General features: G+C 40.1%; 1 protein-coding gene across 3 annotated transcripts; it reads left to right on the forward strand.

The window, feature by feature from the left end:
- Positions 1-397: 397 nt before the first annotated feature.
- On the forward strand, positions 398-26,977 carry atp8b2 (ATPase phospholipid transporting 8B2). Of its 3 annotated transcripts, XM_028013524.1 has the most exons (30): positions 398-955; positions 4,729-4,796; positions 10,813-10,871; positions 10,967-11,080; positions 12,472-12,570; positions 12,652-12,713; positions 12,816-12,888; positions 13,811-13,881; positions 13,979-14,058; positions 14,573-14,731; positions 14,819-14,907; positions 15,079-15,275; positions 15,978-16,098; positions 17,047-17,134; positions 17,227-17,258; positions 17,336-17,495; positions 17,586-17,774; positions 18,406-18,521; positions 18,722-18,886; positions 18,991-19,102; positions 19,513-19,618; positions 20,173-20,413; positions 20,544-20,727; positions 22,270-22,493; positions 22,600-22,683; positions 22,983-23,228; positions 23,310-23,448; positions 24,782-24,912; positions 25,465-26,025; positions 26,107-26,977. In XM_028013524.1, the coding sequence occupies exons 2-30, from the start codon at positions 4,772-4,774 to the stop codon at positions 26,194-26,196; spliced, it is 4,017 nt and encodes a 1,338-aa protein (XP_027869325.1). In that variant the 5' UTR covers positions 398-955; positions 4,729-4,771; the 3' UTR covers positions 26,197-26,977. The 3 variants fall into 3 exon arrangements, with proteins under 3 accessions (XP_027869325.1, XP_027869324.1, XP_027869326.1); XM_028013523.1 differs by lacking the exons at positions 398-955; positions 4,729-4,796 and adding an exon at positions 6,619-7,236; XM_028013525.1 differs by lacking the exons at positions 398-955; positions 4,729-4,796; positions 22,600-22,683 and adding an exon at positions 6,619-7,236.
- Positions 26,978-27,865: the final 888 nt, after the last annotated feature.

Raw genomic sequence — 27,865 nt, forward strand, 5'->3', positions numbered from 1 at the left:
CATTGTATCAACAAACTGTTTACTTTCTATGAAATGCCTCAGTGAACAGTAGGCGTACTTTAAAGATATTAAAGTAGTTGTAAAAAGTGAGGAAGTATATTTACTAATCTGCAAGGCTGTAATGCTCTACTTAAAAAAGCAATCATTAGACATAAGAGGGGGAAAAATAAGAGTAATCAAAAAGAACAAAATTCAAAAGCACGAAGAACAAAACTGACAATTAAATAAACTAACACAAAGGAACAAACTTGTATGTCAAGATTCAAAAAAGTACATAAACAACAGGGAAGTTATCAAGACAAAAACAAATGAAACCCATTTATTTTTACTTATTTATTCATTGGCACAGTAATAGAATATAATTTTAAAAAATACTTTAAACGAATTTTAATGAGGCAATACTATAGCAAGGAGTGAGGAACAGCTGTAGGGGACATAGTAAACAGCAGAGGGCGCCATGACACTACGCAGACAAAAAGTAGTGTAGATTATAAGTGGTAAGATGTGTGTTTGAGGTTGTAAAACAGTACCGTATAAAATACAAATAGTATTAAAAAGGCAAATTGGTTTAAAGCAGTTAATATATTTGTCTTGCAGATGTAAGACATAATGAGAGAGAAATGTGAGACTCAGCAGATTTAGCTCCTGGAAGCAGGAAGTTCAGATGGAGAAGGTGAAGTAGGTGAAACCCTTCCTCCTACCTCTGCTCATCAACATCTCTCTCTCTCTCTCTCTCTCTCTCTCTCTCTCTTTGTCTGTCCCTCCTCCAATCATAGCCAGTCCTCCCTGATCCTGACCCCTCTGAATGCTTGCTGAGCCTCCACCTTTGCTTCTCCTCTCCCCACTAAGTCCTCCTTTCATCACATCATCTCTAGCTGAAGTCTGAACCTCATCATGACCTCCAGCTCTACAGCGTTTCCTCCAGAAGCACATTTCTGATGCAAAGTTGAAAAAGGTAGGATGTTTTGCAGTTGACACCCTTTTTTATGTATGTAGCTTTCAATTTTGATGTTTTATGACTTCAACACCTGGAAATGTAAAGGTTTGTCTCAATGGGAAAGTGATCAGTTTGTGTTGTTACACTAAAAAAATATATATTTTTCAAAGTTGCCAATCATATAGAGCAGTTTATGTAGAAGAGGTGGTTAGATTCAGGGGATTTCAAATAAAGTCACTGTCGCTTTCTGTGAGTCATAACGTGTATGAAACTCAGAGTTCCTCCTGTGCCTGCAGACTGCCTTTACTTTCATTTATTGTTGTACGTCAGTGGAATAAATACCTCTCTAAACTGACTAAAGCTGTATTTGATGTGACATGATGTGTTGATATGGAGTATAAGTAGAAATACAAGACGTTGGATATTATTTACAGCGTCTTGCAGTACTATTCACATACCTTTCCACATTTTCTCTTGTAACAAACACAAACTTTTCTGTGTTTTATCAGGATTTCATGTGATAAACCAACACAAAGTCGCAAATAGGCATGAAGTGGAAGGAAAAGAAAGAATGGTTTTAAACATCGTAGCGGTGGCTGTGTGTTTAGTCTTGTCCTGCTGGAGGGTCTCTGCCCCAGTCTCAAGTCTTTATAGATTCAAAACGGCTTGCTTTGTCTTCCTCTCCATCCTTCATCCCACCAACTCTGACCAGCATCCCCATTCCTGTTTAATAGAAGAATCCACACAGCATGATGCTGCTGCCGCCATCTTTTATGGTTTGGGCAGTGTTTTCAAAATGATGTGCAGTTTTAGTTTTCTGCCACTAATAGCACACATGTAGGGCGCAAAATTGTATTTTGGTCTCATCTAACCAGAAAACCTTCTGTTGGCTGTTTCTCCTGCTAAACCGTAGCTCTCAGTATTCTCTGTCCTGTATATTTTAATGTGTCCCTGCCTGGAGTGCAAACAGAAATTCCTTTCTGGGAACACATATTTTAAACGTTTGATAAATAAAGTAAGTGCATAGCAGTCCCTGAACTGTTACTATTGCTGAAAAAGATTCTGAAACTGTCACCACAGTAAGTAAATCAAATCTGTCCAAATCTGTACAAACTACATCAAAGTGATACATGTGGTTGAAAGCTGAAAGGTGACAAGACTCCCCCGTATAGAGCTGAGGAGGTTCAGACATCTGATGAGGACATTTAGAAGCTATCAGGAGGTTACTTTTGAAGGTAGCCACCAGAAAGCTCTTCTGAAGTGAAAAAAGTGAGCTGAGGTTGTTGAGGCATCTGATCAGGATGTCACCAAGGTGCCTTATTCCTAAAACCTTTCCAGGCACATAAGACTGGGAAGAGATTAGGGCAACGCTAAAATCACCAGAGAGATCATTTAATAGATGGATGAACAGATGTTGTTAGAGGAAATTACACAACTGCAAAAAAGTGTTTTATGGCTGAAATCATATATAGAAGCAGAAACATATGCGGTGGTTGATTGTGAATGAAATCCTGTGGCAGTCTTGTAAAATAACTTGGTGACAGACTCCTGCATTGCTTTTCACAGTAATGATGAGAGTCTTGCAGGTGGTGTTGCAGTTCAAAGTGGTAGATTTCACTGGGGATTTTCACAAACATCCACCAGACTCTTGTCTAAGTAATGAAACACATTTTATACCAGGTGTCAGGAATGGGGCTCAGTTATTCAGTTTGTCTCTAGTGGTTCTCACTTCCCCAAGAAATCAGTTTCGGTTCAAGTGACCTGCGGGTCTCAAGGTTCACACCAGACGTCACTGATGGACAAGCAGAGAGGAAGAGGTTTGAAAACACAAAGGCTGAGGAGCGAAGAGAGGTGAGAGAATATGGCAAGCTGCTTTCGCTCTCACATTGTTGTATCTACATGAAAAAACACAGCAGCATAATGAAGGAAGGAAACTAAAGGTCAGGGCCGCTGTTACTGTGATATATGTAAAGAATTATGTGATTTCTAAAATGCAATAAGGTGATTGTGTAAGAACTGGGATCCACTCAGCTGCTTCTCTGATTAATGCTCTCTTTTGCAAAACCCGTCTCTTTGTTCAAAGCTTAGAAAAATGTTTCTAAACTCACCCAGTCTCAAATGTCTCAGTAATTTCCTCTCTGACCTGTCTGCTGTATTTCTTGTTCTTCATCACTGACGCCTTCTTGAGGTTCTTTAGTCACTGATGTTTTCTAACCGATACAAGGACATTTCATCATACCCAATGGCACTGGATTTACTATTTTGGTGACTTCTTACAGTTGAAGAAACATTTTTTACGGTGTTTGTAAGAAAGAAAATGTAGAAAAGTTTATCTTTTTGTGCTTGTCTTTGTGTTGGTCTGTCATTTAATATAACAATAAAGTACAATCAAGTTGTGGCTATAGCTTGATTATGCTTTTGCAGTTGTTGTCTCTTTGATACTTAGATGTTGTAGAGATTGATGTTTTTTCTCCTCACACTTAAATCTTTATTTTCTAAGTACATCCATAACGTTCTAACCTTTTCTTCATCAGTAAGTACATCTAACCTTTTTGCTCTATAAGCCTGTGTTGTTTCCTGACACCCATATTCATTAGAATTTATTCAGTTGCTCCAAACACCTTTAAATCACAATCAAAAGTTTTTACTTTCAAACAAGACCGATTTACGCTTTGGGTTTCCAGACCTCTGCATGACCTCCACGGTTCCAGTAACAGACATTTGATAATCACATTATGCACCAAGAAAAAAGAGCTAGCTTAAAGCATTTTGCATTTGTCTCGCAGCCTTCTTCAGTTTTTTTGCCTGAAGATTTATTGCCTAAGGCGTAAATTACCTGAAACAAGCTATAATAATAACATTTATCACCATGTCTTGATAAAAATAACAATTCTACTCCACTTCTTACTGAAATCGTCACAACGAGAAATTTTAGCCCGCTGTTTCCAAATGTTTTCATGCCTCTGTGGGTTTGTGGAGTGCAAGGAGTAACAAGAAACCAGGCAGAAAAAAAATAATGTAAAGCAGGGTGGAAAGCGAAGATGGAAACAGTAGCTGAAAGTTAATCTGCCCAACTGGCATGGAGAAGAGCAGAGCAGCTCCTTCTCAAAGAGTATTGATTAGTGATTTGATGTTTGCTGCCTTTAGCGTCTGCTGTATTGTATGCACTGCTAAACCCAAGAGAAAGATGTGTAATGGCTCATCTGTCATCCTCTGCCTCCCAGCTTCTGTACTTAACTGAGACAAAGCACCGTGAATAAAAGCACTGAGGTATTCCAGAGAATCAAGTCAGCATAAATGAGGAGGGGAGGAAAAGGAGAGGTTTAATTGTGCAGTGTGTCCGCTCTGTTATTCTGTCTCATCCGCTGGAGAGAAAAGAGTGATGGTGTATGTGGCCAACGCCACCAGCCTCCCAGACAGAGAGTCAGTGAGACAGATGCAGCTATCTGCTGAATGTCATTTCCTCATTACTGCTCTCAGAGAGCAGAGATGGTCTGCTGGATGTGTATGTTGGTCCTGTTGTGCAGCAGTTTCAGTGCATATTTGATTTGCAACTTTTTTTCACTTGAAAGTAAACCCTATGCATAAAAAAATAACACTTATAGTTTAGTTTCAATCAAAGAAAGGTGACTAAGTGCTTTTTGTGACACTACTTGTTTCTATGGTTCTTAATTCACTTCTCCCTCCTGCTCTGAATCAGTGCAACTCTTTGCTCTTGATTTTGTGTGAGCGGTTTGTTGTAATAATGGAGCTTCTAATGGTCTTATTGCTTTTTTCTTCTACCTCTGCAGACAGTCTCATGGGCCTGAGCAAAAGGACGGCGGCAGAGCGGAGATGTTCAGAAAGAGGCCTCCTCCAGGTCAGTGCATAATATTAAACACATTCAACATCTGAGTATTCAAGCTGTGTGAAACAAAGGAAGTGAAACTGACCTAAAATTAACCTGGTGCTATTTAGCCCACAGACAATTTTTACAAGTTTTACAGTGCACATTCACGCACTCATGGTTCCTTTGCCATCTGAAATAGAAAGGAACTTAATTTAGGAATTTTCCAAATCTGTACACGTATTTACAAACAGAAATATTTGCATCTCTAAACTTTAGATTTAGATATGATTGTCTAAACAGAAACAGACAACAGCAGAACCAGCCCCACATTAGAACATTTCCCCCCCATTGTTTTCTGTCGTCTGATGCAAAGTCGATCCTCCAAGATCCAGCATCTGAGTATTTGAACCTGTTTTACTCAAAGGAGTTGGCACTTCTGGTCAGTGCTGTAGCTCCGCCCACAAGTATGACATACCAAAAGATTTGGCTTGTGAAAATCATCATAATGACAACATATTAAAAATATAAAAGTATCAAAAGCAAGTTGATTTTCAATACCAAAGTTGCATTTCTACTCTAGCAGAATCTACTCCAAATATGGAGACCTGTCTCCAGTCTCCCCTTGATGATGCCCTTTCTGTGGTTTGTTGGATTATGCCTCAATCTCAAGTTCATCCAGAACCACAGCTTCTTGGTCTGAATGTCCTGCAAAGTGCTGAGAGCTCTCAGAGCAGAAGTGTTGTTTCTGTGCTCTCGAAAGCACACAGCTGAGAGTTGTCAGAGTTGAGCGTGTAACAGAACACCATTAAGTGAGCGTCTGAGAGATTTAAATGACCACGCTGTAAATGATTTGTTCACATAGATCTATGTGCTCAGATCAATCTCAAAGCGTGTGCAAAGTGGTCAGTTAGCAGTCCAGTTAAGTCACGCCATAGAGCGGGAAAGAAACAGGAACAAGCTTTTGAATTATTTTAGTTTGTACACAAAATATTCTTAATCTGTGGTCATAACTTGGATGAAAACTTCCAGGTTTCTTCTGAATTTTCCACAAGGTTGACTTGGTTTGTACTAACATCTATTTGTTTAATACTACCTGAAATTGTTTCCTCTCAGACAGGTGAAGCTCAGCTACCTGCAACTCAAATTCATTTCAAACATTTTATAACTAGGTGAAAATCTATCAAATGTTTAGTTACAAGAGTTAAGCATGCAGCTGACTGACATGATTCTTGTTCCTCTTGTGAAGTCAATAACTACAATTAATTTTTTCTGTCTACTTTTATATATATATATATATATATATATATATATATATATATTTTATAACATCCTGAACCAGATATTGTAAATCTACTCCCATACAATAAAACCCCCAGTTTTTGTTGAGTCAGTCAAAAATACCTCTCTGTAAATTATCTTAATCAGTATTTCATCATGCGCTCCACAGGACAGTATTTTGTACAACATGTGCTTCAAGAATCGTGGCTGTTATGTCATGTAAGACAGGATCAGAAATGCATCATTCATCTTCATTTTCAGTGACGTTTCACTTCATTTGGTAGCTTTATGGATGTTACATTTTTTTGAATACTCTTCCAAATCTTTCATAGGGCGATATTTTTGCTATTGATGTGCCAATGAAAGGAGAACCGTTCGTGTCTCATATCTGGCACGAGGCACGCGGTACAGCACGTGCGGTGCCACCTGCCTGGCCCCGCCCACTGCGGCGCACCCACTCTTGCTCAACTCGCAGGAAATATTTTGGCCCCCAAACTCCTCAATCTGGCTGTAGTGCTCGCAGTGATTCTTGAGCCAAAATGGCGCGCGTCCTTCTTAATCAGCGAGTTTGCTCAGCTGTGGGATCCCTGCAGTGGCGGTTTCCATGGTAACCGCAACGGGGTTACGTAATGCTCCACGTTGGGCAGTGTTTATGTTGTGGATGAAACTCGAGGCGAGCCTCAATTGATTGAAGGTGCAGTTTGAGACATCGCGGTGCTTTATCGGCGCCCTTGCAACATGCAAGCTTCTGCAACGAAGTAGCGGTCATATCTGCCACCGGCCAGACCTGAGGGAGTCTGGGGCTGCGACTGCGTGGGGATGGATTGGTCATTTTAGAAAACCCATGACCTCATCATTTGTGCAGACAGAGAGGGAGACACCGGAGCCAGGCGCGCGCCGCTGAGCGTGAGCCCGTGTGCGCCCATCAGGCGTGCAGCGAGGAAGCAGCAGGAGAGGCAGGGTGGAGATGGTCCGATCCATCCAACTCTACTGAAGTTGGTTCGGAAGCTTCGTCACCTCTTCCTCGCGGAGATTTGACGGTCCAGTTTATTCTTCGTGCAGCAGAAGAAGAAATAGCAAAAGATGACAGTACTGAAAGACATCCCGGAGAAATGGCTTCCAGTGGTTCTCCCCATTAAAAAAAAGAAAAAGACAGGATTTGGGGGAGGAAAAGCGAAAAAGAAGCGGACAGGTACGAGTTAAAGGCTGCGGCTGTTTGTACAAATGCCATCTCATTTTGCAAATAAAGACCATCTATCATTATCACTTTAGATAAGTTCAAGTTTCATCCCATCTCCATCCAAACCAGTTTCAGTCATTTCTATCTGCATTCCTCCTCATATCACATCTCCATAAGAATGAAGGAATGTGCTTTTATTTTTGTAGTTATAATGGTATAATATGGAAGTGCAACAATTCCCGAAATAAATCATTTGACTTTGAATAATCAGATGCCATAATCGATATTTATATATATATGCATATATAAATATTGATTTATTTTTTTATTACTTAAATGTCCAGAGCGTTAAAGAAATTTTAAGAAAATAACAGATAATAAACAAAATAATAATAATTCATTCAAGGAACTTATTGAATTTTAAATGTAAATTTTGCAAGAATCCTGCAATAAATGGCTGCAATAAAGTGTTTATTGACAGTGATCAATCCTCCAGGCTCCACCTGGACACTTCATTCCTCTGCATAACAATCACAGATCCCACTTGATGTCCCCTTTCATTCGACCCCCCACTCAATCAGTCTGTCACATGCAATATTGTTTTCCAGCTAATTAGCTTTGGGTTTGTGGATGAGCAGGACTGCAGACAATCCTTTTTGCCTAATTAGATCATCATCAACAAAGATGCACTCTTCTGGAGAGTCTCGTGACTATGATTCTGAGTTTAGCTCAGAATTAGACCATCATTTCCTATAACTCAGACTGACCTGCTAATGTGGTCATTATTGCTGTAACTTCACTCCCTAAAGCTGATGTTGTGTGACTCAGATCAGTGGCTTATGAGGGAATGATGAAAATTTATTTAGACCCTAATGTCTGCAACTGAAAGTTTGCAGCTTCATAGATTGATGTTGGCCCACTGTGCAGCACGCTGTCTGTGTCAGGGCTTCTGATGCCCTTGAACTTGTCAGACACATTAAACACTTACTGCGCAGTTTGGTAAAGACTATCGTTCAGTCAGGCTGAGGTGGTCAGTTCACAGGGGGCAGGCCAGGGCCGGATGTAAGGCGGCTGGAACCCTCAGTGCTTACCTGGCAGCGGCACCTTGCTCTCCTCAGTGTTAGCAGTGCATATTGAGCAAATAAACATCAGCGCCATGACCTTTAAATGCAATGAAATGGCAATGTCAGAAAACAGAAGAGAGAATCGGAAAGCAGAGGAGGTGTAGGGGTTTAAGTGGAATACGTTTAAGAGAATGGACACCCACACAATTACTATCTGAAATTGAAAGAACATGAGGCGAGAGCTGGGCTGAGTTTGTTCACTTCCAAACTCTGTCAGCTATAGTATTTGTTCTTTCAGTGTTCAGTAGATTTAACAATTCATATATAAGGCGATTTTTTTCCAGTTTTTAAAAGGTGCATTTGTGAGGTTGGACACCGATGTTGGACAAGAGGACTTGATCTCTGCTCTATTTGATTACAAAGACTCTCTTTCAGGTTGAGTTGAGGACTGATCTGAAAGTTGCACTTTGTGCTCTTCAGCACGTTGACCCCTGAACCCTCTGGGATTTTATTTGATGTTGCTGTTATTCCCAGTTTCTTCCATTTTGCTATAATAACACTAACAATTGACAGTGGGATATTTTCATAATCATAACCTATGGCATTCTGTCATAGTATCATGCGGTACTTTAGTAGTTAAATGAAAGCTATCCACTGTTGTTGTATAGCTCCCAACAGTTGTGCATGGTGAAAGATTTGAGGAATTTCATTTCTGAAATCACAGTTGAGGGTTTAGTCAGAAATTGTTGGCGTCCTCAATTGAGATTCATACAGTGATCAGGAAAGCATCTTTGGTTCTAGATTTATTTCTTAGTCATAGAAAAATATCTCTAGCAGGTTTCTTCTGTAAAAATAACAAACAATGAGTTCTCAAAGAGATGATACAGCCTACACACATTCCCAATTTTAATATGTTTGAGTTTATTTGGCAATATTTAAGAAGACAGTAGCATCTGAACTAGTTTACACACACAAAATATCTTTGGTTTGTTCTCAAAATCTATTGAAATCTGCTAAACATCCTTCAAATGCTTTTGGTGTTTAGTGTTTTTAGAAAAACTATACTACAACGAATGCAAATAGCAATTAAATTTCCTGTTTCATTCATTTTAGATTAGCATAAATTAAAATGAATAATTAATGTCTTTGAATAAGTTTCTACTTGAGAGAATCTTTTCCACCACGGGTTGGAGGTTTTGCATGGAAAGAGGATATAAATCCATTTTTTCCAAATCTCTTCAACAGATCAGGTGCTCATCCTCCACATCAGGTCGGTCTTAGGGCTTCACATGAGAAGCTTGTCCTTGTGGGAACTCTTTAAGCCTGTGTTTGTTTGCTGAAACTCATCTCAGAAGAGGTGCAGATCTAGATCATGGGCTCTACTTGGTTTTAGAGAGTTTCACAGAGCTGCAAAGACACAGGAAACCACAGAGTCTTTGTTTGTGTTATGTGTGCGTGTTTATTATGGGTTTAATGGCTTCTCTAGTGAGACGTCCCTTCCTGTAGAGCCGCACCGACTCTCTTTTAAATGTCAAAAGTTTGTTGAGGATGTTTCAGTCCAGTGCATGCACTATGCCTTGGTGATAATATTTATTGCATATATGTCTGGAGCTGTGTCGTTTCACTCAAAGAAGATCTTAATTAATGCAAATTTTGAGGTGGAGTAAAATTGACGTGGTTTTCAACTGTCAAAAAGTGTGCAGTGCACTCCGAGTTAAAAACATGTAGATCTACCTATAGCTGCAGTCACAGCTCTAGCTACCAGCTTTAGACTGGACATTTTTAGTATAAAACCAGCGTTAGGCGAGACACTCTTCAAGGGTGTGCTGCAGCCTTCAGATGTTGTTCTTGTTTCAGCAATCCCAAATCATGTGGCGGTCAAGTTCAACAATGTCCTGCCAATCATATAATTATTTGATTCGTTTGCACAAACACACCTCAAACCTACCAGTACACTGACCTCTGAGTTTAGGAGTTTCACATCCCTGGTCTAAGCTATTCCACTGTAGATATTTTTGTATGTTAGGTTGTTGTCCTGCTTGAAGGTGTAGCTCCATCCAGTCTCAAGTGTTTTACAGCCTCTCAGAGGTTTTCTTCCAGGATAGCTCTGAATTTGCGTCCCTTCGTCTTCCCATCTAAGCTGCCTTGTTCCTCCCCACAGCATGATCCCACCATCACTATGCTTGGAGACAGAGTTTTCGGCCTCACTGTATTAGCTAAAGAGTTATTTTATGACCTCGTCTGACCAGATGCCACTTGTGGCCAACTTTCAGTCGTAATTCCTTTGGCTTTCTTTTACCAGTGGCTTCCATTTTTGACCTCCAGAGGTGAAGGTTTTGGCAGAAGGAAAATTCCCAAAACTTAATTCACATGGTGAGAGTGTCAGGACCCAATAAAGAAGATTAAGTCTATTTAAGTCACTTTATTAAAATAACTTTAGTGCTGTGCAATGCTGTTGTATCTGTTCTATTATTTTATATGAATTTCATTGTTTACCATCTTTTACCTCATTTTATTTCTGCAGAGGAGGAGAGAAAGGTCAAAGCCAATGACAGAGAACACAATGAAAAGTTTCAGTATGCGGTGAGATTATATCCCTTTTTCCTCTGTAGATATTACAAAGTACGAATGATAACCTTTATAATAATCATTTGCCCTTTTCTCTCTTCTCAACACAGAGCAACTGCATCGTGACATCAAAGTACAACATCCTCACCTTCCTGCCTGTCAATCTGTTTGAGCAGTTCCAGGAAGTAGCCAACACTTACTTCCTTTTCCTGCTCATTCTACAGGTGAGCAGAGCCAGGCAGAAATTAGGAAACTTGGCATTTCCACATTGTTTGTTTGACAAAATAAAAACTTGAGAACGATTCATATGAAAAACAAGCCGAAGAGACAGACACTTATCATATTGCAATAAAGTATCTAGAGCTGAAACCAAATATCTATATTTACAGTGAAGACGGTCTTCTTTTTCTCACTCGCTGCTATTCAATCAGACTAAATGTTTTCTGTTTTAGGCTTGTTACAGTAACCGAAATCCGTTCTGTTTACTGAATGTAGAATAATGAGCAACAAAATCTAAAGCTACATTTTGGCTAATAAAAAAGTCTGATAAATATTTAAGATTTGTATTCATAGCTGATACGTAGTTTTTGTCCTCTCGCTGTATGAAACAGATAGGTGGAACCACTGTAGTGTCTCCTGTTGTTTTGAAAGCCTTTTTGTTGCTGACTTTGTCTTCTGAAACGGGAAATTAACAGTGGGAGTTGGATCTGAAACTCTCTATGTTCATATATGTTCTATTTTTCTCACGATGTTATCATAACATGAATATAAAACTGGACAATGATTTCTTAAAGCTACAAATTTAACAGAAAACAGTCTTTATTTTATAGAATTAACTTCTGAAATTTAGTTGCTCCCATCATGAACCAATGTTGAACATTTTATCACAAGCAAACTTCTACATATTTTATTGGGATGATCAACATCCTGTACTTACAAATCTCACCTTGAATCATATTGGTGGCAGCATCATGCTGTGAGGACGTTATTCAAGGACACGGAAGCTGGTCAGTGTTGATAAAAAGTTTGTTAAAACAGGCTAGCACGCAAAGAAACGAGACTGAAAGGAGAAACAGACTTTAGACTGAGGCGGAGGATCACTTTCCACTGGAACAATGACCCAAAACAGAAACTCAACTCTGCAATGGAGTGGTTTGACTCCAGACATATTGCATTCATGTGTTGTAATGCCCCATTCAAGTCCAGACCTCAACCCATTTAAGAATCTATAACCAGACTTAAAACCTGCTTTTTGCAGACAGTACCATCCTAATCTGGCTTTCAAAGAAGAATTGGTAACATTTTCAGTCTCTAGATGGGCACAATTAATAGAGACAAACCCCAACAGACTTGCAGCTGTAATTGCATAAACGTCTTTCACTCATGGGACTAAACACAAAATCACACCACACTTGTCCGACTTGTATCACCTTGAAACTTTGAAAACTCTGCATCACTTCCTGTCCAGTTCAAAATTAGGAACTGCTTTTTGTAATGGTTCATCGCATAAAATCCCAATTAAATACACAGAGGGTTATATGTTTAAATAATTTTAATTGCATTGTTGCTACCCATTTATACTAATGTGAAAAATCTCATCTTCTCCTGTTGTTAGTTGATACCTCAGATTTCCTCCCTGTCCTGGTTCACTACCATTGTGCCTTTGGCTCTGGTGCTGAGCATCACTGCAGTAAAGGATGCCACCGACGACTATGTGAGCACGTGTTCTCCACACCCTGAAGTTAAGCGCACACTCATCTCATTGACGTAACACCACTGTATCTGTGCCCTGCAGTTTCGCCACAAGAGCGACAACCAAGTGAACAATCGGCAGTCTCAGGTTCTCATCCGAGGCTCGTAAGCCATCGCAGCCGAAAACCTACATGCGTGTGCGCTTTCTTTTTGCAGTTCAAACTGTCCCATTTATACTCTACAAGTTATTCTGATTTGCTGTGGCAGGCTACAGAACGAAAAGTGGATGAACGTTAAAGTGGGTGATATCATTAAGCTGGAAAACAATCAGTTTGTGGCGGTAAGTGTGAGAGTGAGTTTTTAAAAATTATTTTATTTTGACACAAATTCGGCTGCAATAATAAATATTCAATCCATTCACCTCAGAAGACAAACAAAGTGGGTTAAAAACAATAAAGTCAGTGTTTATTTGTTTTGTTTAGTTTTTTCAAAAAGCCCTGATCTTTCCCCAGTAGGGATAAGCGTGTTGGATAATGGATGAATGGATTTGTCAAAACATGAAATATTTTTTATTTCAGACAGTGATAAAAAGGGTATGTCTCTTATTTTGAATTGCATATGAATATCTTTTTTTCAATGGTGTATTTCAACATCCATTTATACGGTGTGTTGCCTCTCAATCGGCAGTTAAAGAATAGCAGAGATACTGTGAAGAAGAAAAACAAACAAGAGGCCAGGTGTAACTTAGTTAACTGTAATCCACATCCATTTTATTCACCAATTTCCAACAATATGTATCATTTACTTGATACCATGCAGCTCAACTGTCTTTTCAAAATGCAGTGTAACTCAGAAATCCATCATCTTCTGTTTTCTGTCTTGATTTATTACAGCCCCCAACTTCATTCCGATCATTCTGTCGGAAAAAGCTTTAATGAATAAAAATCTAAATTTTTGTGAGAAATTGATATTTCTGATTATGTCTATCTATACCAAAACACAGTAAACACCAATTCAGCGGGATTCACTTTATTGCCAGGTTTCAAACAGTTTCTTCCTAATTAGCTTCAGTTATTATTGCTTATGAAAGCTATTCTAATAGATAAGATTGCAAATGTATTTTTTTCAGCAGAAGTTCTAATAATCATGCATTTAATCTCCGACTCTCTCCATGTGTAATTATTATTGACTTCTCTCTGTAACAGCAGAGTTTCGCTGCATGCACCTTGCAGTTAATGCTAACGTCAGCCGTCTGTTTTCAGGCGGACCTGCTCCTGTTATCGAGCACTGAACCACACGGCCTGTGCTACATCGAGACGGCCGAGCTTGACGGGTCAGAAACCTCCCTGCGCATCAGTATCCACTCACAGTTCATTATAACCTCCAAAGGCAACTGCTTCTAAAAAGGATGTTTTTCTGTCAACCACCAGAGAGACCAACATGAAGGTGCGTCAGTCTGTGTCAGTGACGGCTGAGCTCGGTGATCCAAACAACTTGGCATCGTTTGATGGTGAGACTGGTTTAAACAAGTTGATATTCTCTCGGTTTCCCCGTCCAGTACATCGTTCTGACGATTTTCAGTGTGCAGCCAACGGTGTAATTCAGATGTTTTCCACCTTTCAAAGTCTGACAAATAAATAATTGAAACATTCACATCCTCACATTGTACGTCCTCTGGTGTGGCTGAATGACACGGTGTCATCACCCATCCACCCACTCGCCACTGAAAGAGATTTGAGTCAGCAAAGCACGCCCCCAATGCACACACACACACACACACACACACACGTACTCAGGAAAAAGCCATACTGCAGCAAATCAACCCACACTCCCTGATATCATCTTACAAAAGAAGTGTCTCTCCGGGTGTGTTTATAGTGACAGCAGCATCAGGATGATAAATTCAGCTCGAGATCATGTTGGTTCTGATGTAGATGCTTTGCAACAATTGGGTTTGGTAATTGCTTGCCATGTAGGTGTGCACTATTTGTATTTAATACACTACAACGTCTTCTTGTGTGAAGGTGAAGTGGTGTGCGAGCCTCCCAACAACAAACTAGACCGCTTCTGTGGCACTCTCTACTGGCGAGAGAAGAAATACCCCCTGACCAACCAGAACATGCTGCTCCGAGGATGTGTCCTCCGCAACACAGAGGCGTGCTATGGCCTGGTTATCTTTGCAGGTCTGCATTTGCGTATTTGTATTTGTGAATGATTGGGTGAATGCGGTGTATATATAACAAGCAGGTTTGATTCTGTTGCCACCACAGGCCCAGATACCAAGCTAATGCAGAACAGCGGTCGCACCAAGTTTAAGCGTACAAGCATCGATCGTTTGATGAACACTCTGGTCCTCTGGGTAAGACACTCCAAACCTCTCGCTTTCATAGCCCAAACTATTTTAGAATATCATCTCAGGGGCTTTGTTTACATCTGCACATGCTGATGACAGACTCGTTCTAATTTTGGATTACAAGACAGTAGGCCTAACTCTGCCTCTGTGATGTTTCTTTTTGTGCATCGCTGTTAGATCTTTGGTTTCCTGGTGTGTATGGGTGTGATCCTGGCTGTGGGCAATGCAGTGTGGGAGAGAGAGGTGGGCTCCTTGTTCCAGAGCTACCTTCCCTGGGACCCTCCTGTGGACAACTTTATGTTCTCAGCCTTCCTTTCCTTCTGGTCCTACATCATCATCCTTAACACTGTCGTTCCTATTTCTCTATATGTCAGGTAAGAAAAGGTGCAGGATATCAAAAAGGACAAAAAGATATGAAATTTATGAATATTGTTGTTGAGATAACAATTGAGACTAACACCTGCCCCATCATGACAGCTTTCTCCATCTGAAAGCATGTTTATAGAACCATACGCAAAATTAAATTAAGAAAGGATTTGCACTACAAAAAGCCTTAAATATAACACTTACAAGGTCAAACTATGTGAGGTAGACCGGATTGAATCAGTTTTGTACTTAAGACTTTTATTTAGTCAGATAAAAAGACCGATTGATATGACTTCACCAAGAAAGACAGCATCACATGTTGGACATGAAAAGTGAACCAATAACAACAAAATTAAAGCTAAAAATGTGCAGATAAGCAAGTTTTTCATGAATAATTGACAATTATGTACCACAAAAACATGAACAGATGAACCTTTGAATACTACATCCTGGCTAAATAGGGGTCCACTGCAGCTAGAGCTGTGTTGATTACAATTCCTCTATCTATTCTCTAAATATTTAAGATTTTGAGCTAGAGTGGGTGGAATTCAGGCAGGCTTTGTATAAAAACAATAAAATACCACTTTATTTAGTCACTGAAGCAAATCAGTATCGCGGTTGTTTTTATAGGAGTTAAGCTATGCATAAAAAAACATATGTGTCTTCATCCATAGTTTAATATGTTTTAATGTATGTTTTTGCTCTGCTAGTGTGGAGGTGATCCGGTTGGGTCACAGCTACTTCATTAACTGGGATCGGCAGATGTTCTGTTCTCGGTGCAACACAGCGGCCGAGTCCAGGACCACCACTCTGAACGAGGAGCTTGGCCAGGTGGGCTCATCAGAGAGTCTCTAATGCTTCACAGCTTACCCATCCATCCATCCATCCATCCATTTTCTGTGCACCCTTGTCCCTAATGGGGTCGGGAGGGTTGCTGGTGCCTATCTCCAGCTATGTTCCAGGCGGGAGGCAGGGTACACCCTGGACAGGTCGCCAGGCTGTCGCAGGGCAACACAAAGACATACAGGACAAACAACCATTCACACACAAACACACACCTAGGGAGAATTTAGATAGACCAATTAACCTAACAGTCATGTTTTTGGACTGTGGGAGGAAGCCGGAGTACCCGGAGAGAACCCACGCATGCACAGGGAGAACATGCAAACTCCATGCAGAAAGACCCCGGCCGGGAATCGAACCCAGGACCTTCTTGCTGCAAGGCAACAGTGCTACCAACTGCGCCACTGTGCAGCCCCTCACAGCTTACCTTCTTATCTAAACGTTACTCACAAGGCCAGCTCACAAGGGGAGAATTTCATTTAAGTGGCATTTCCAGCTAAATCTGTATTAATTATTAAAGATTTGGGAGAGTAAATGTGTCACAGTGATGCTTAACTCATTCAGCCCACGTTAAAATTTGATGCTGTTGATATATAAAATAAAAATATGAAGCTTTTCTTTAGGCTATTCTGGTGAGTTTATAATCCAGCCTTGTGTTAGTTAAAGTGCTCTGGGAACTTAGTGGGGCTCTAAGCTGTTGCAAACTTTGCCTATAACTTGTGCTAGCTCTGGTGATTCAGTTCAGTTATTTTGAACTTTTGTTAATGTGTGAAGTACAAATACAAAATGGAAGAAACCTTTACAAAAGCATGCATTGATCTTAAAGGGATGTCCGTTTTAGGTGATGTTTAAAGTGAAATGAATCCAGTTCCTGAACCTTTTTTCTCTATGATTTAAAAAAACAACATTTTTGAATTTATGCTCATTTTTATTCAGGTTGAATACATCTTCAGCGATAAAACTGGAACTCTAACTCAGAACATTATGACCTTTAATAAGTGCTCCATCAATGGGCAAACTTATGGTAAGAGATCAACAAATCATGCACAGTAGTTTGTATATTTAAACATATTAATTATATTCCACATTCTTACTTGTGATTTGTTTTTCTGCCAGGTGAAGTGGATCCGTTAGGAAAACAACGAAAGGTAGACCTTTCTTTGTTTACCTGGAAGTAAATTGTTTCCTCGGGTTGGGGTCTAATTCTCTCTTGTCAACCTTTCAGAGGCTGGATTTCACTCCTTTCAACCCCCTGGCAAACCCAGATTTCTGTTTCTATGATGAAAAGCTGCTGGAATCAGTGAAAGTGGGGGATTCGCACACTCACGAGTTTTTCCGCCTACTTTCTCTCTGTCATACTGTTATGAGTGAGGAGAAGAGTGAAAGTGAGCAGAAGGAAGGGAAACAAAAACAGCAACTTGCCATTTGTCTATGACTTCCTGTGTTGTTCATTGTTTTTCATCTGTCCATCCCAGGAGAGCTGGTCTATAAGGCACAATCTCCAGATGAGGGCGCTCTGGTGACGGCAGCTCGAAACTTTGGATTTGTGTTTCGTTCTCGAACACCTGGAACGATTACTACGATCGAGATGGGCAGAACCGTCACCTACTCACTGCTCGCCATACTGGACTTCAACAACATCCGCAAGAGGATGTCTGTTATAGGTAGGGAGGATTGTTAACATACTGCTAAACTTGTCAAGAAGTTATTCCATTTACTTTTGCTAACTGTCCCCAAAGAACTTTTCATATTTAAGGAATATTTTCCTCTTTTTTCTTTGTGTTTTTTGGCAGAACAGTGACTTAAAAAATCTTTTTTTTATTTAACGTACCGTAAAGAAAGTTACAGTTTTATAGATTTCTGTTGTTTTTTAAATGTTGTAGACCAACAAACACTTTTTTATATCAAACAAAAACAGCCTGAGTAAAGAAAAACATCCATCCAGTCATTTAGTCCCTGGAGAGAACCAGGAAGACATGCAAACTTCATTCAGAATGAATACTGACAGCTAAAACCAGCTCCACAGAACCCCACTTCTGAGAAACCCAAATATATCCTCTGTCACAAGATGACAGGAAGTCTTGATCTGAGTTACTTTTTAATCTAGTAGATTTTAGAAAATGTAAACACATACATTTATACCATCTAATGCATTACACAGTGTGCATAACACATTTGTAAAGCAATGAGTTTTGCTAAACCAGCCATGAAGCAAAAATATATGTATCTGAGGTTAACGGAGGAGAGGTGATGATTTCATGATATTTTATATACATCTTTGTCATCTGAATTTAGTGCGCAACCCAGAAGGCAGGATCTGCCTGTACTGTAAAGGAGCTGACACAGTACTATTAGAGAGACTCCACCCTTGCAACCAGGAACTGATGAGCATCACCTCAGACCACCTAAATGTAAGTAAACAGTAGATTATGAACATAATTGGTGCTGCAGTGCCACCTAGTGTCTCCTTGCTTAAACTGAAGCATCAGAGAAGGTTAAAAATGTAAGACATGGCGTTCCTTTAGATAGTATTCACATGCAGTGTACGCTTACCTCAGGTTGCTTACAGTTGATACGTTTACACATGCTGCATGTATATTTTTGTTTCCAGGAGTATGGAGCTGATGGGTTACGGACTCTTGCTCTGGCATACAGGGAGCTTTCCGAGGACGAGTGGGAGGCCTGGTCAGAGAGCCACCGCTGTGCAGATAAGGCTACTGACTGCAGGGAGGACAGGCTGGCTGCAGCTTATGACAAGATAGAACAGGATATGAAGGTTAGTCAATAGTTACGTCCATGGTCTCCCCTACAAAACAAGATTAAAATTTCTAATTTTGAGCATAATCTAATTTGCATATAAACATTTGTCTCTGTGTCCAGCTCCTAGGTGCTACAGCTATTGAGGACAAGCTGCAGGAAGGAGTCCCAGAGACCATTGCTCTCCTCTCTCTGGCCAACATTAAGATCTGGGTTTTGACTGGAGACAAACAGGGTGAGATGAACACACTATATACCAGCTTTCAGGTTAATTTGCCATCTGGTGTTCAGAAAAGTAGAAAAAGTGGGATATTCTCGGTTATTAATCTTACCTATTAATCTTTATTTAGAACACTCAACGTATAATATGACAGACCTATTTGACCAAAACACTCAGGGTTTTTTTACCCTGCCATGCCTTAATACAATACAGATCATAAACTAAACTAATCAGATACGATAACTGCAGAGTTTCCACTGAGTGAGATAAATATATTTAGCAGAAGTATATGATTGTAATTGACACCCAAAATATAGTGCGCTGCAGCAGGAAGTGTTTAGAGAATTTAGTTGTGAAAACTAAGCATCTGTATAATAAAAACTGAGTGTAGTGTGAATTAATCTCCTCCTTTTTCTTTCCTACAGAGACAGCAGTCAACATTGGCTACTCCTGTAAAATGTTGACTGATGACATGACTGAGGTGTTCATCATAGGTGGTCACACCGTTCAGAGTGTACGACAAGAACTCAGGTCAGCTATTGTCTGTCAAAATACAGCTGGTTTCTTCAGGAAAATATGACAGAAGTTGCATTAGTTTAGTGCAGTTTTGCTTGTTTTGTCTAATTTAACTCTCCTTTGCTTATTTTAGTTTATCTGTGTTTTGATTATGTTTCACTCATGTTAGTTTGTCCTTCATTGAATTGCTTAGCTTACTTCAGCTTTAGTTGTTTGTTTTTTTTAGCTCAGTTTAGCTAAGCCTACCTGACCATCCCAGTATCTTGTGCAATGGATCCATAAAAAGGGCTGACAGAAGATAAACAAAGGGGAAAATAAGTGCTAGACCTAAAAACTATAAACAGCAGATGCCAGGATCTTAAAGTCAACTCTTTAATATGCAAATAAAAGTTTTATTCATTCTGACAAAACCTGAACAATACATCATCCTTCAGCTAACCAATTTAAAATGTGTCATGTTATAAGTTGCCTGTTATGTTCCTCCATTTTGTTTTGTTTCCCTTTTGGTTGCGTATGCCTTAAAAACTGATGAGCCAGAGTTCAGTAACTTTTTTTCTCTTGCTCCTCAGGAGCGCGAGGGAAAGGATGATAGAACTATCCCGTGCTAAAGATGGGGGGAAAACTGAAGGGATGGAGGCCTGGGCTGAGGCATGTTTCATGGGTAATGGGAAGAAAGACGGGCAAGAAGGAGACTGTACATCAGGAAGAGGGTCGAAACAGCGGCATTGCTCCTCTTTCCCTCCGTCTGCCTCTGGTGACATGGACAGCATCTCAGGGGAGTTTGCCCTCATAATCAGTGGTCATAGTTTGGTAAGAATAACACACCTTTACATAATGTAAACAAAGTTAAAACATGAAGTGAGCATTTGCAGTGATTCCTTTTATATTTCCAAAAGAAACTTCTAGTCTGTTGATTTTTCTTTTTCCTGCTCTATGACAGGCACACGCGCTTGAAGCAGACATGGAAGCCGAGTTTGTGTCGACAGCATGTGCCTGCAAAGCAGTTATCTGCTGCAGAGTCACACCGCTGCAGAAAGCTCAGGTGGTGGAGCTCATCAAGAAACATAAGAAGGCTGTGACTCTGGCTATAGGAGATGGCGCCAACGACGTCAGCATGATCAAAAGTGAGTTGTGCAGAAGGGTCTTATCTGTGAGAGTAAAGAGAGTAACAGGATTACTGCAGGGTAATAAAAGAGAGATGTCAGGTCTGGTCATGTGACGGCCAGCTACACCTTGAAGCAGCTGAAATTCAGAAGAAGTGGCTGTAAGAGTTGTTTACGTGTTACTAGCCGTGACGTCGGTCATGTTGAAATGTGTGTTGCGCTGGTTGCAATGCTTTCATGAGGTTAGACATTGGTTTCCACTGTCTGGGTTGGGTTTAGTTTTATTTTAAAACTAATATTTGTGCAAAATGTAACAAAAAATTATTCATGCAATAGCTCTCAAGTGCTGCTGGGTAATGTTGAATGCAATTTGTCTTTTTAATTACATGCCGAAGCATTGTAGTTTGTAGTTAACTCAACATTGTTTTTGTTTTTTTGTGGGTTGCGCCACTTTTTGTGTTTTTGTCTGTCTTTATGCGTATGAAATGAATTTATGCAAGCCTAAAGCAGAAATGGAATCAGTGCAATAGTGACGGGTGTGGTTTGTTCCCATCCTGTGATTACTAGAGTCGATTTCTGAGAAAAACAAAATCTGTTTTCTTCACACTAAACTAATGGGATAAAAGTTGAAAAATCTAAGAGAACCATGTTTTTTGGTAGAATTAATTTTTCTTAGCTAGTTTTCAGTCACATTCCTTGGTCTTAAGCTTTGTCAGTGTATCATCAACAAGGTTGAGGTCACGGTTACTACAGAATAATAATCTGGAACAATTTATGATATGTATTTGGATCATTGTCTTACAAAATTAATTGAAACGCTCAATTTTGTCCATTTTTCAATCACCTGGCAGTTGATTTTAGATTAAATGGGGAAAGTAGACATAATTCACTTCATTGTCCCACATCCAACGTCCTACAACTGCTGACAGGTAAACAGACTCTTGACAGGGTTTTTATCTGTCCGCCGCCACCATGCTCAAAAGTTCATACAGAACAATAGAAACCCTAGTATTGGCTCTTTTAAGCAAGATTTGATGGTGGTTTCTAGGTTGTTCTTCAAAATCTTTACCAATTTCCTTTCATATCGAGGTTGATCCGTTGATTGTAACTTGCACACGTTTGGATATTCCGACAGCACAATGATTCTAACTCTTCTTTAAATCCAAACTTGAGTACCAAATTCTTTAAAAAATCATTGAAGCTGTTTGCTGAATAACCAACCCAAACTGGTAAAAGCATCACAAAAAGAACAAATGAATGTATCCTTCATATCCATGGTGACTCCGTGTTTGTTTTTGATTACAACAGTACTGATGCCATGTTTATTATGAAACGCCTGGAACTGTAGCTGAAAGCGAAGTTATAAGACTTGTCTTCCAGTTATAGAACAAAGCTGAAGCTTATTTTAGTCTAGTTGATACATGTGGGATATTTTGCTTATTAAACAGTTGCTGATCAGAATTGTGCTCCAAACACTTTCTATGGCTCTGGAGTTTGCACTGCTTGCACTGCTACAGAGTGATTTAGCTCTACATCTATTAGTTTGTTTCTTTCGTCCTACAGGTGCTCACATTGGAGTGGGTATCTCCGGTCAGGAGGGGATCCAGGCCGTGCTGGCCAGCGACTACTCCTTCGCCCAGTTCCGCTTCCTCCAGCGTCTCCTGCTGGTCCACGGCCGCTGGTCCTACCTGCGCATGTGCCGTTTCCTCTGCTACTTCTTCTACAAGAACTTTGCCTTCACCATGGTGCACTTCTGGTTCGGCTTCTTCTGTGGCTTCTCTGCCCAGGTACAAACAGAATGACGCGTTAAGAACGAAAGGTGCTGGGAGGGTATGAGCTGATCGAGAGTTTCATCTTGTGTCTGTGTTTGTCTGCTGTCTTCTTTTGTTGTAGACGGTGTATGATCAGTACTTCATCACACTCTACAACATTGTGTACACCTCCCTCCCTGTGCTGGCCATGGGGGTTTTTGACCAGGTCTTTTTCATTATTACTTTACACCAAGGTTACATGTTAGTGTTCTTTTTCAGTAGGATGAAGTAAAAGCACAAACCAGTACCAATAGTTTTTTTTTAGACATAAGCCATTAACTCATCTTTTAATGTTCCCATATATGGCACTTTGGCTGTCTAATGTGTGTTATGTTTGTTCTGCTTTTGGTTAGTACTTGCTTATGTTTGCATTTTGCTCAAACCACCAAGCTAACAGCCCTGCCGTTGACTTGTCCACACTCTTATTTTAGCAAATAACATCTCTCGTTTCCCCTTTTACGGCAGGATGTTCCAGATCACAGAAGTCTGGAGTATCCTAAGTTGTACGAGCCCGGGCAGCTCAACCTCCTCTTCAACAAGAAGGAGTTCTTCATCTGCATCACCCAAGGCATCTACACCTCAGTGGTGCTTTTCTTTGTGCCCTACGCCGTGCTGTCCGATGCCACTCAGAGCAACGGGGTGCCCCTCGCCGACTACCAGACATTCGCAGTCACAACGGCGACAGCCCTGGTTATTGTTGTCAGTGTACAGGTGAGAGACTCTTGTTTGGAGTTAACTTATTTTATGGCTGTTTACTCCACTGGTAAATAATCACGATGCCTTTATTTGCAGATCGCTCTAGATACAGGTTTCTGGACGGTCTTTAACCACATGTTCGTTTGGGGCTCTGTGGGCTCCTATTTCACCATCATGTGTGGGCTGCACAGCCAGACCCTCTTCAGGATCTTTCCCAATCAGTTCCGATTCATAGGTTGGTCCCTTGCTCTCGTCTTTGGGCTCCATATGAAGCCGTGCAAAAATGTTCATGGCCTTCAACATTCTTACATTTTGTCACATCACAACCACAAACATCAGTGTCATTTATTCAATTTTATGTAATAAACCAACACAAAGTAGTTTGCTTGTGTATTTGAAAGAAAATTATGTATGTATTCTTTAACTAAAAATTAAATTGTCAAACTCAGACTGAAGGCCAGATGGAGAATATCTTTGAACAACCATTTTGAAGTTTTGCCACAGACTCTAATGTTTCCTTCCATCATTTCCCTGTATTTAGCTTCATTCATCTTCCCATGAACTCTGACCGGCTTTGATAAATCTGCTGAATATAAATCCTACCCCCAATTTTTCTTGATAGGAGATAGTGTGTTCTGGCTGGTTTTATACCATGCATGGTTTTGGATCTTGAAGGAAAAGTTATATACTGGTGTCACCCAAAATATAACTTAAGGTGACACCAAAGCTATATTAGTGTCATCCAGTATAACCCATGCTGGAAACAGGATTTATTATGGCTTCCTTCTTGCTATTTTTCCATAACGACCAGGTCTGCAGGACGTTTGCCTAATAGTTGAACTTTCAACAGATTCTTCTTCTTGTTGATCTTTGCAGCTCCTCAAGAGTTAAAATAATGTAATGGTCTCTTGACTAGTTAATGCTCTTCTTGCCCAGCTTATGTGTTTCAGTTTATTTGGAAGGCCATGTGTTGGTATGTTTGCACTTTCATTTACATGATGATGGTTTGAATAAATCTCTAGGAGATATTCAAACCTTAGGATTTTATTTTAAATTTTTAACATCTCCACAACTTTCTCACTGACATGCGTGGCGTGTTGGGTCTGCCCTGCTTGGTGCTTAGTCTTATTTGTGAAAGTAAATTAAACTGAATAAAATCAATTTAATCCTTTTCAGAATTTTATCTATTTCAACGAAACTGCATACACTTTTCTCTGCACTTCACTTTTATGTGCTACTTTGTGTTGGTATGTCACAGAAAATCCAAAAAAAAAAAGATTTAACATTGCTGAATGTGAAAAAAGATCAAGGAATAAAACTACATTTGCAAACCACTCAACTAAACAAAACATGTAAAAATGTACTTTGTTTTCCATCTCAGGTGAGATAATTGTTTGCACTTTTTTACGGTTCTGTATTATCTAATATATAACTAAATTGTAACTGTATCTTAGTAATGGCAATCCACTTATAATTTTAAGAACTAACTTTCCTGTTACATCAAAATTACTTTGAATTTCAAAGGGTACGTGCTCATGTTTGTCTGTGTGTGTGTTTTCTGAGTATAGGTAGTGCCCAGAACACACTATTGCAGCCAGTTGTGTGGTTAACTATTGCACTAGCAACAGCAATATGCGTAGTTCCAGTTTTGGCATTCCGCTTCCTCAAGCTGGACCTCAAGCCTCAGCTTTCAGACACGGTGAGAAAGAACACAGTTTTCAGAAATGATGTTTTCATCCTCATTGCAACATGAGCTAAAGATGCTGCATGTTAATGTGTCTTCCCAGTGTGTCAGTTTGAAATCAGGTTAGGCCAGTCATTAACTGCATAGCTAAAAAAATGTGCATGCAGCCAAAATGTCCAGCAAATATTGACTTAATCAGTGTGGCCTAATGACAAGTGCTGCTTTCCGAAACTGTGGGAGAGGGTGGAGGGGGAAAGTCAGCCAAGCAAATCTGCTGCCAAGGCACTGTGACAGGGTCCCTCTTTAATTTGACATTAGCTTCTCTACAGTTGAAAAAGTTTGGAGTTTCGATGAGATAGTGACAAACACTTGCTTCTGACTGTTGAGTTTCAGCCTGTGGATTCCCCATCGAGTCAAATCGGAACTGAAAGCAAAACACAACACCACATATTATATGCAAAAAATAGAGCAAAATGAAATTAACACTATACTTTTTGTATTTCATAACTTTTATGTCACAGCAACTAAAAGTGATAGCCATTTTCCATTATTTTGGTGCATCTACAGGTGCGTCACACGCAGTTGGTGAGGCAGAAGAGGCGGAAACCGGCAGGTCGCAGCATTGCAGGGACCTGGCGCGGCACAGGCAGCGTCTCCGAGGGTCGCCTCGGCGCCCGAGGGGGTTCCAGGCGGTCCGGCTACGCCTTCTCCCATCAGGAAGGCTTTGGAGAGCTGATTACCTCAGGAAAAAACATGAGGCTCTCCTCCTTGGCCCTCGCCAATTTTGCCTCCAAGCACAGCTCCAGCTGGATCGAAACGCTTCGCAGGAAGAAAAACAATCACACTCCACCGAGCACGTCTGGAGAGTGCAGCCCGGCGCCCAGTAACATGTCTGGGATGGGTCCGGCTCTGTCAAACTCTTCTTCTGTTCTGGGAGGCTCACAAGAAACACCAATCGAGGAGGAAACTGACACAGCAGTTGTCTTGTCTTCATTGTCACATCCAGCAGCCTCGGAACCAGCTGAGCCTCGGGCCCCTGCTCAGGTCGCTCTCGCTGACAGCTCTACATCTGCTGCAGCCAGGACAGACTCACCTGGAGGCTGGACACGCTCTCTAGAGACTGTGCAGGTCAGCTGCTTTTTCTCTTAAAAAAATAGAATGATGCACTTTTGCATGTTAATTATATTATGACTTCTCTAATCCCCATAGGAAGCTCTGTTTGGTCGGAGGGGCTGTGCCAGTGCTTCTAGCACCCAAGACCCGCCATGTGATGCCACAGAAACCCCCCACATTGAGTGAAACCCATGCACAAGATAGTTTCCCCTCACAGAAAGCATGGTGGGTTGTTCTGGATCCATGCAAAGACTGACTCTTACAGAAACACAACTGAGATAGAGTTTTGGTCTCAAAATATCTCACAAGAGGAAGCGGCTTATTCTAATAGCCTTGACCTTCCCATCAATAGTTCTGATTTTTTTAAAATGAGGTTTAATGTGTTCAAGTGTTGCTGCAGATTTGAAAGCAGATGGTGAGACATTTAGCTATTAGTCACGTTTCTCCTGCATATTGCACATGCCTTACACTTAAAAACAAGTAGATGAATGAGAGGGAAGTAAGATGCAGGCATTACTATCAATAAAAGCTTTCACTGTTGAAAAATCTGTTTATTATAGTTCTCAGTGAGAACGCAACTTAGTTTAACCACAAGTCTGTCGCAATGTTTAATAATTTTTTTTTTCATCTGCTGTGTTAATATTCTGTTTCTATTTTTTGCATCATATTGATGTGTTTTCAAAGGCCTGGTTGAGTTGCACCTTAAATGAAGATTTTGTGCTTTGATTTTAACGTTAGGCCTTGGTTTTGACAAAAGCCGTTTCTTTTTTTTTGTAGTAGTAGTTTCATGTGCCTCTTTAATAAAAATGAATAAACAGGCAAACTCATGACTGTTTACTTTAGGTCAGATCTGGGCAGAGTGCAAAGAATAGCTGAAGTTGTTTTACAAATTCCTGTTTTTTGTTGTAAACATACACTCCTGTGAAGTTTTCTTGTTTTTGCTTGTAAATAAAAAATGAAAACATCACATTTCTGGAACGTCTTTCCTTCATAATCCCTAATTATGGGCTTTCTTTTTGCTTCCATTTCAAATGGTCAACATCAGAATTTATTTCCAAGCACTGACCCCTGACCTTTTTGAGTTTAGTCCATTTCGAAGCAGCGTAAAAAAGAGGAACTGCAGTGAATTGCAAAAGTACTATTTCTGCTTGAATTATGCCACATTTTGTCACATAAGAAGCATGTTTCACTACATTGTATTGGGATTTTATGTGATTGGCCACGGCCTTATTGTGAAGTAGAAGAAAAACACTAACTTTGAAAAAAGTAATTAAGAAATTTGAAAAGCATGGCTTGTTCAGGCCATTTGCTTTAAGTGTTTAGCACATCTAAGTTAATAGTTTGTAAAACACAAACTTGTAACTGATGCTGCAAGCCTGTTGAGGTATTACTAAAATCTTTTCTTTGCCAATTTGCTCTGTCTCAGATAAGATGTTGTTCATCTTATACAAGTCTTGTCACAGATTCTGATTTGTGTTTAGGTCTTGACTTTGACTAGGCCATTTTAACACGTAAATATGCTTTGATCAGCACCACTGAATTGTAGTTCTGGCTGTATGTTTAGGGTCGTTGCTCTGTTGGAAGGTGAACCTTAGCCCCAGTCTCAATTCCTTTTCAGCCTCTAACAGGTTTTCTACCAGTAATTAGCTTCATCTGTCTTCATATCAAATCTGACGAGCTTGCCTGTCCCTGTTGCAGAAAAGCATCCCCACATCATGATACAGCCACCACAAACTTTTTCCATTGTCAGGATGATATGTTCAGTGTTTTGTGCAGCCCAGTTTGTCACCCACATAAAGTGTTTTGCATATGAAACAAAAAGCTAAGTTTTGGTCTCGTCTCCCCAGAGGACTTT

Source organism: Xiphophorus couchianus, chromosome 3 (genome assembly GCF_001444195.1).
Source record: "Xiphophorus couchianus chromosome 3, X_couchianus-1.0, whole genome shotgun sequence".
Classification (NCBI taxonomy): Eukaryota; Metazoa; Chordata; class Actinopteri; order Cyprinodontiformes; family Poeciliidae; genus Xiphophorus; species Xiphophorus couchianus.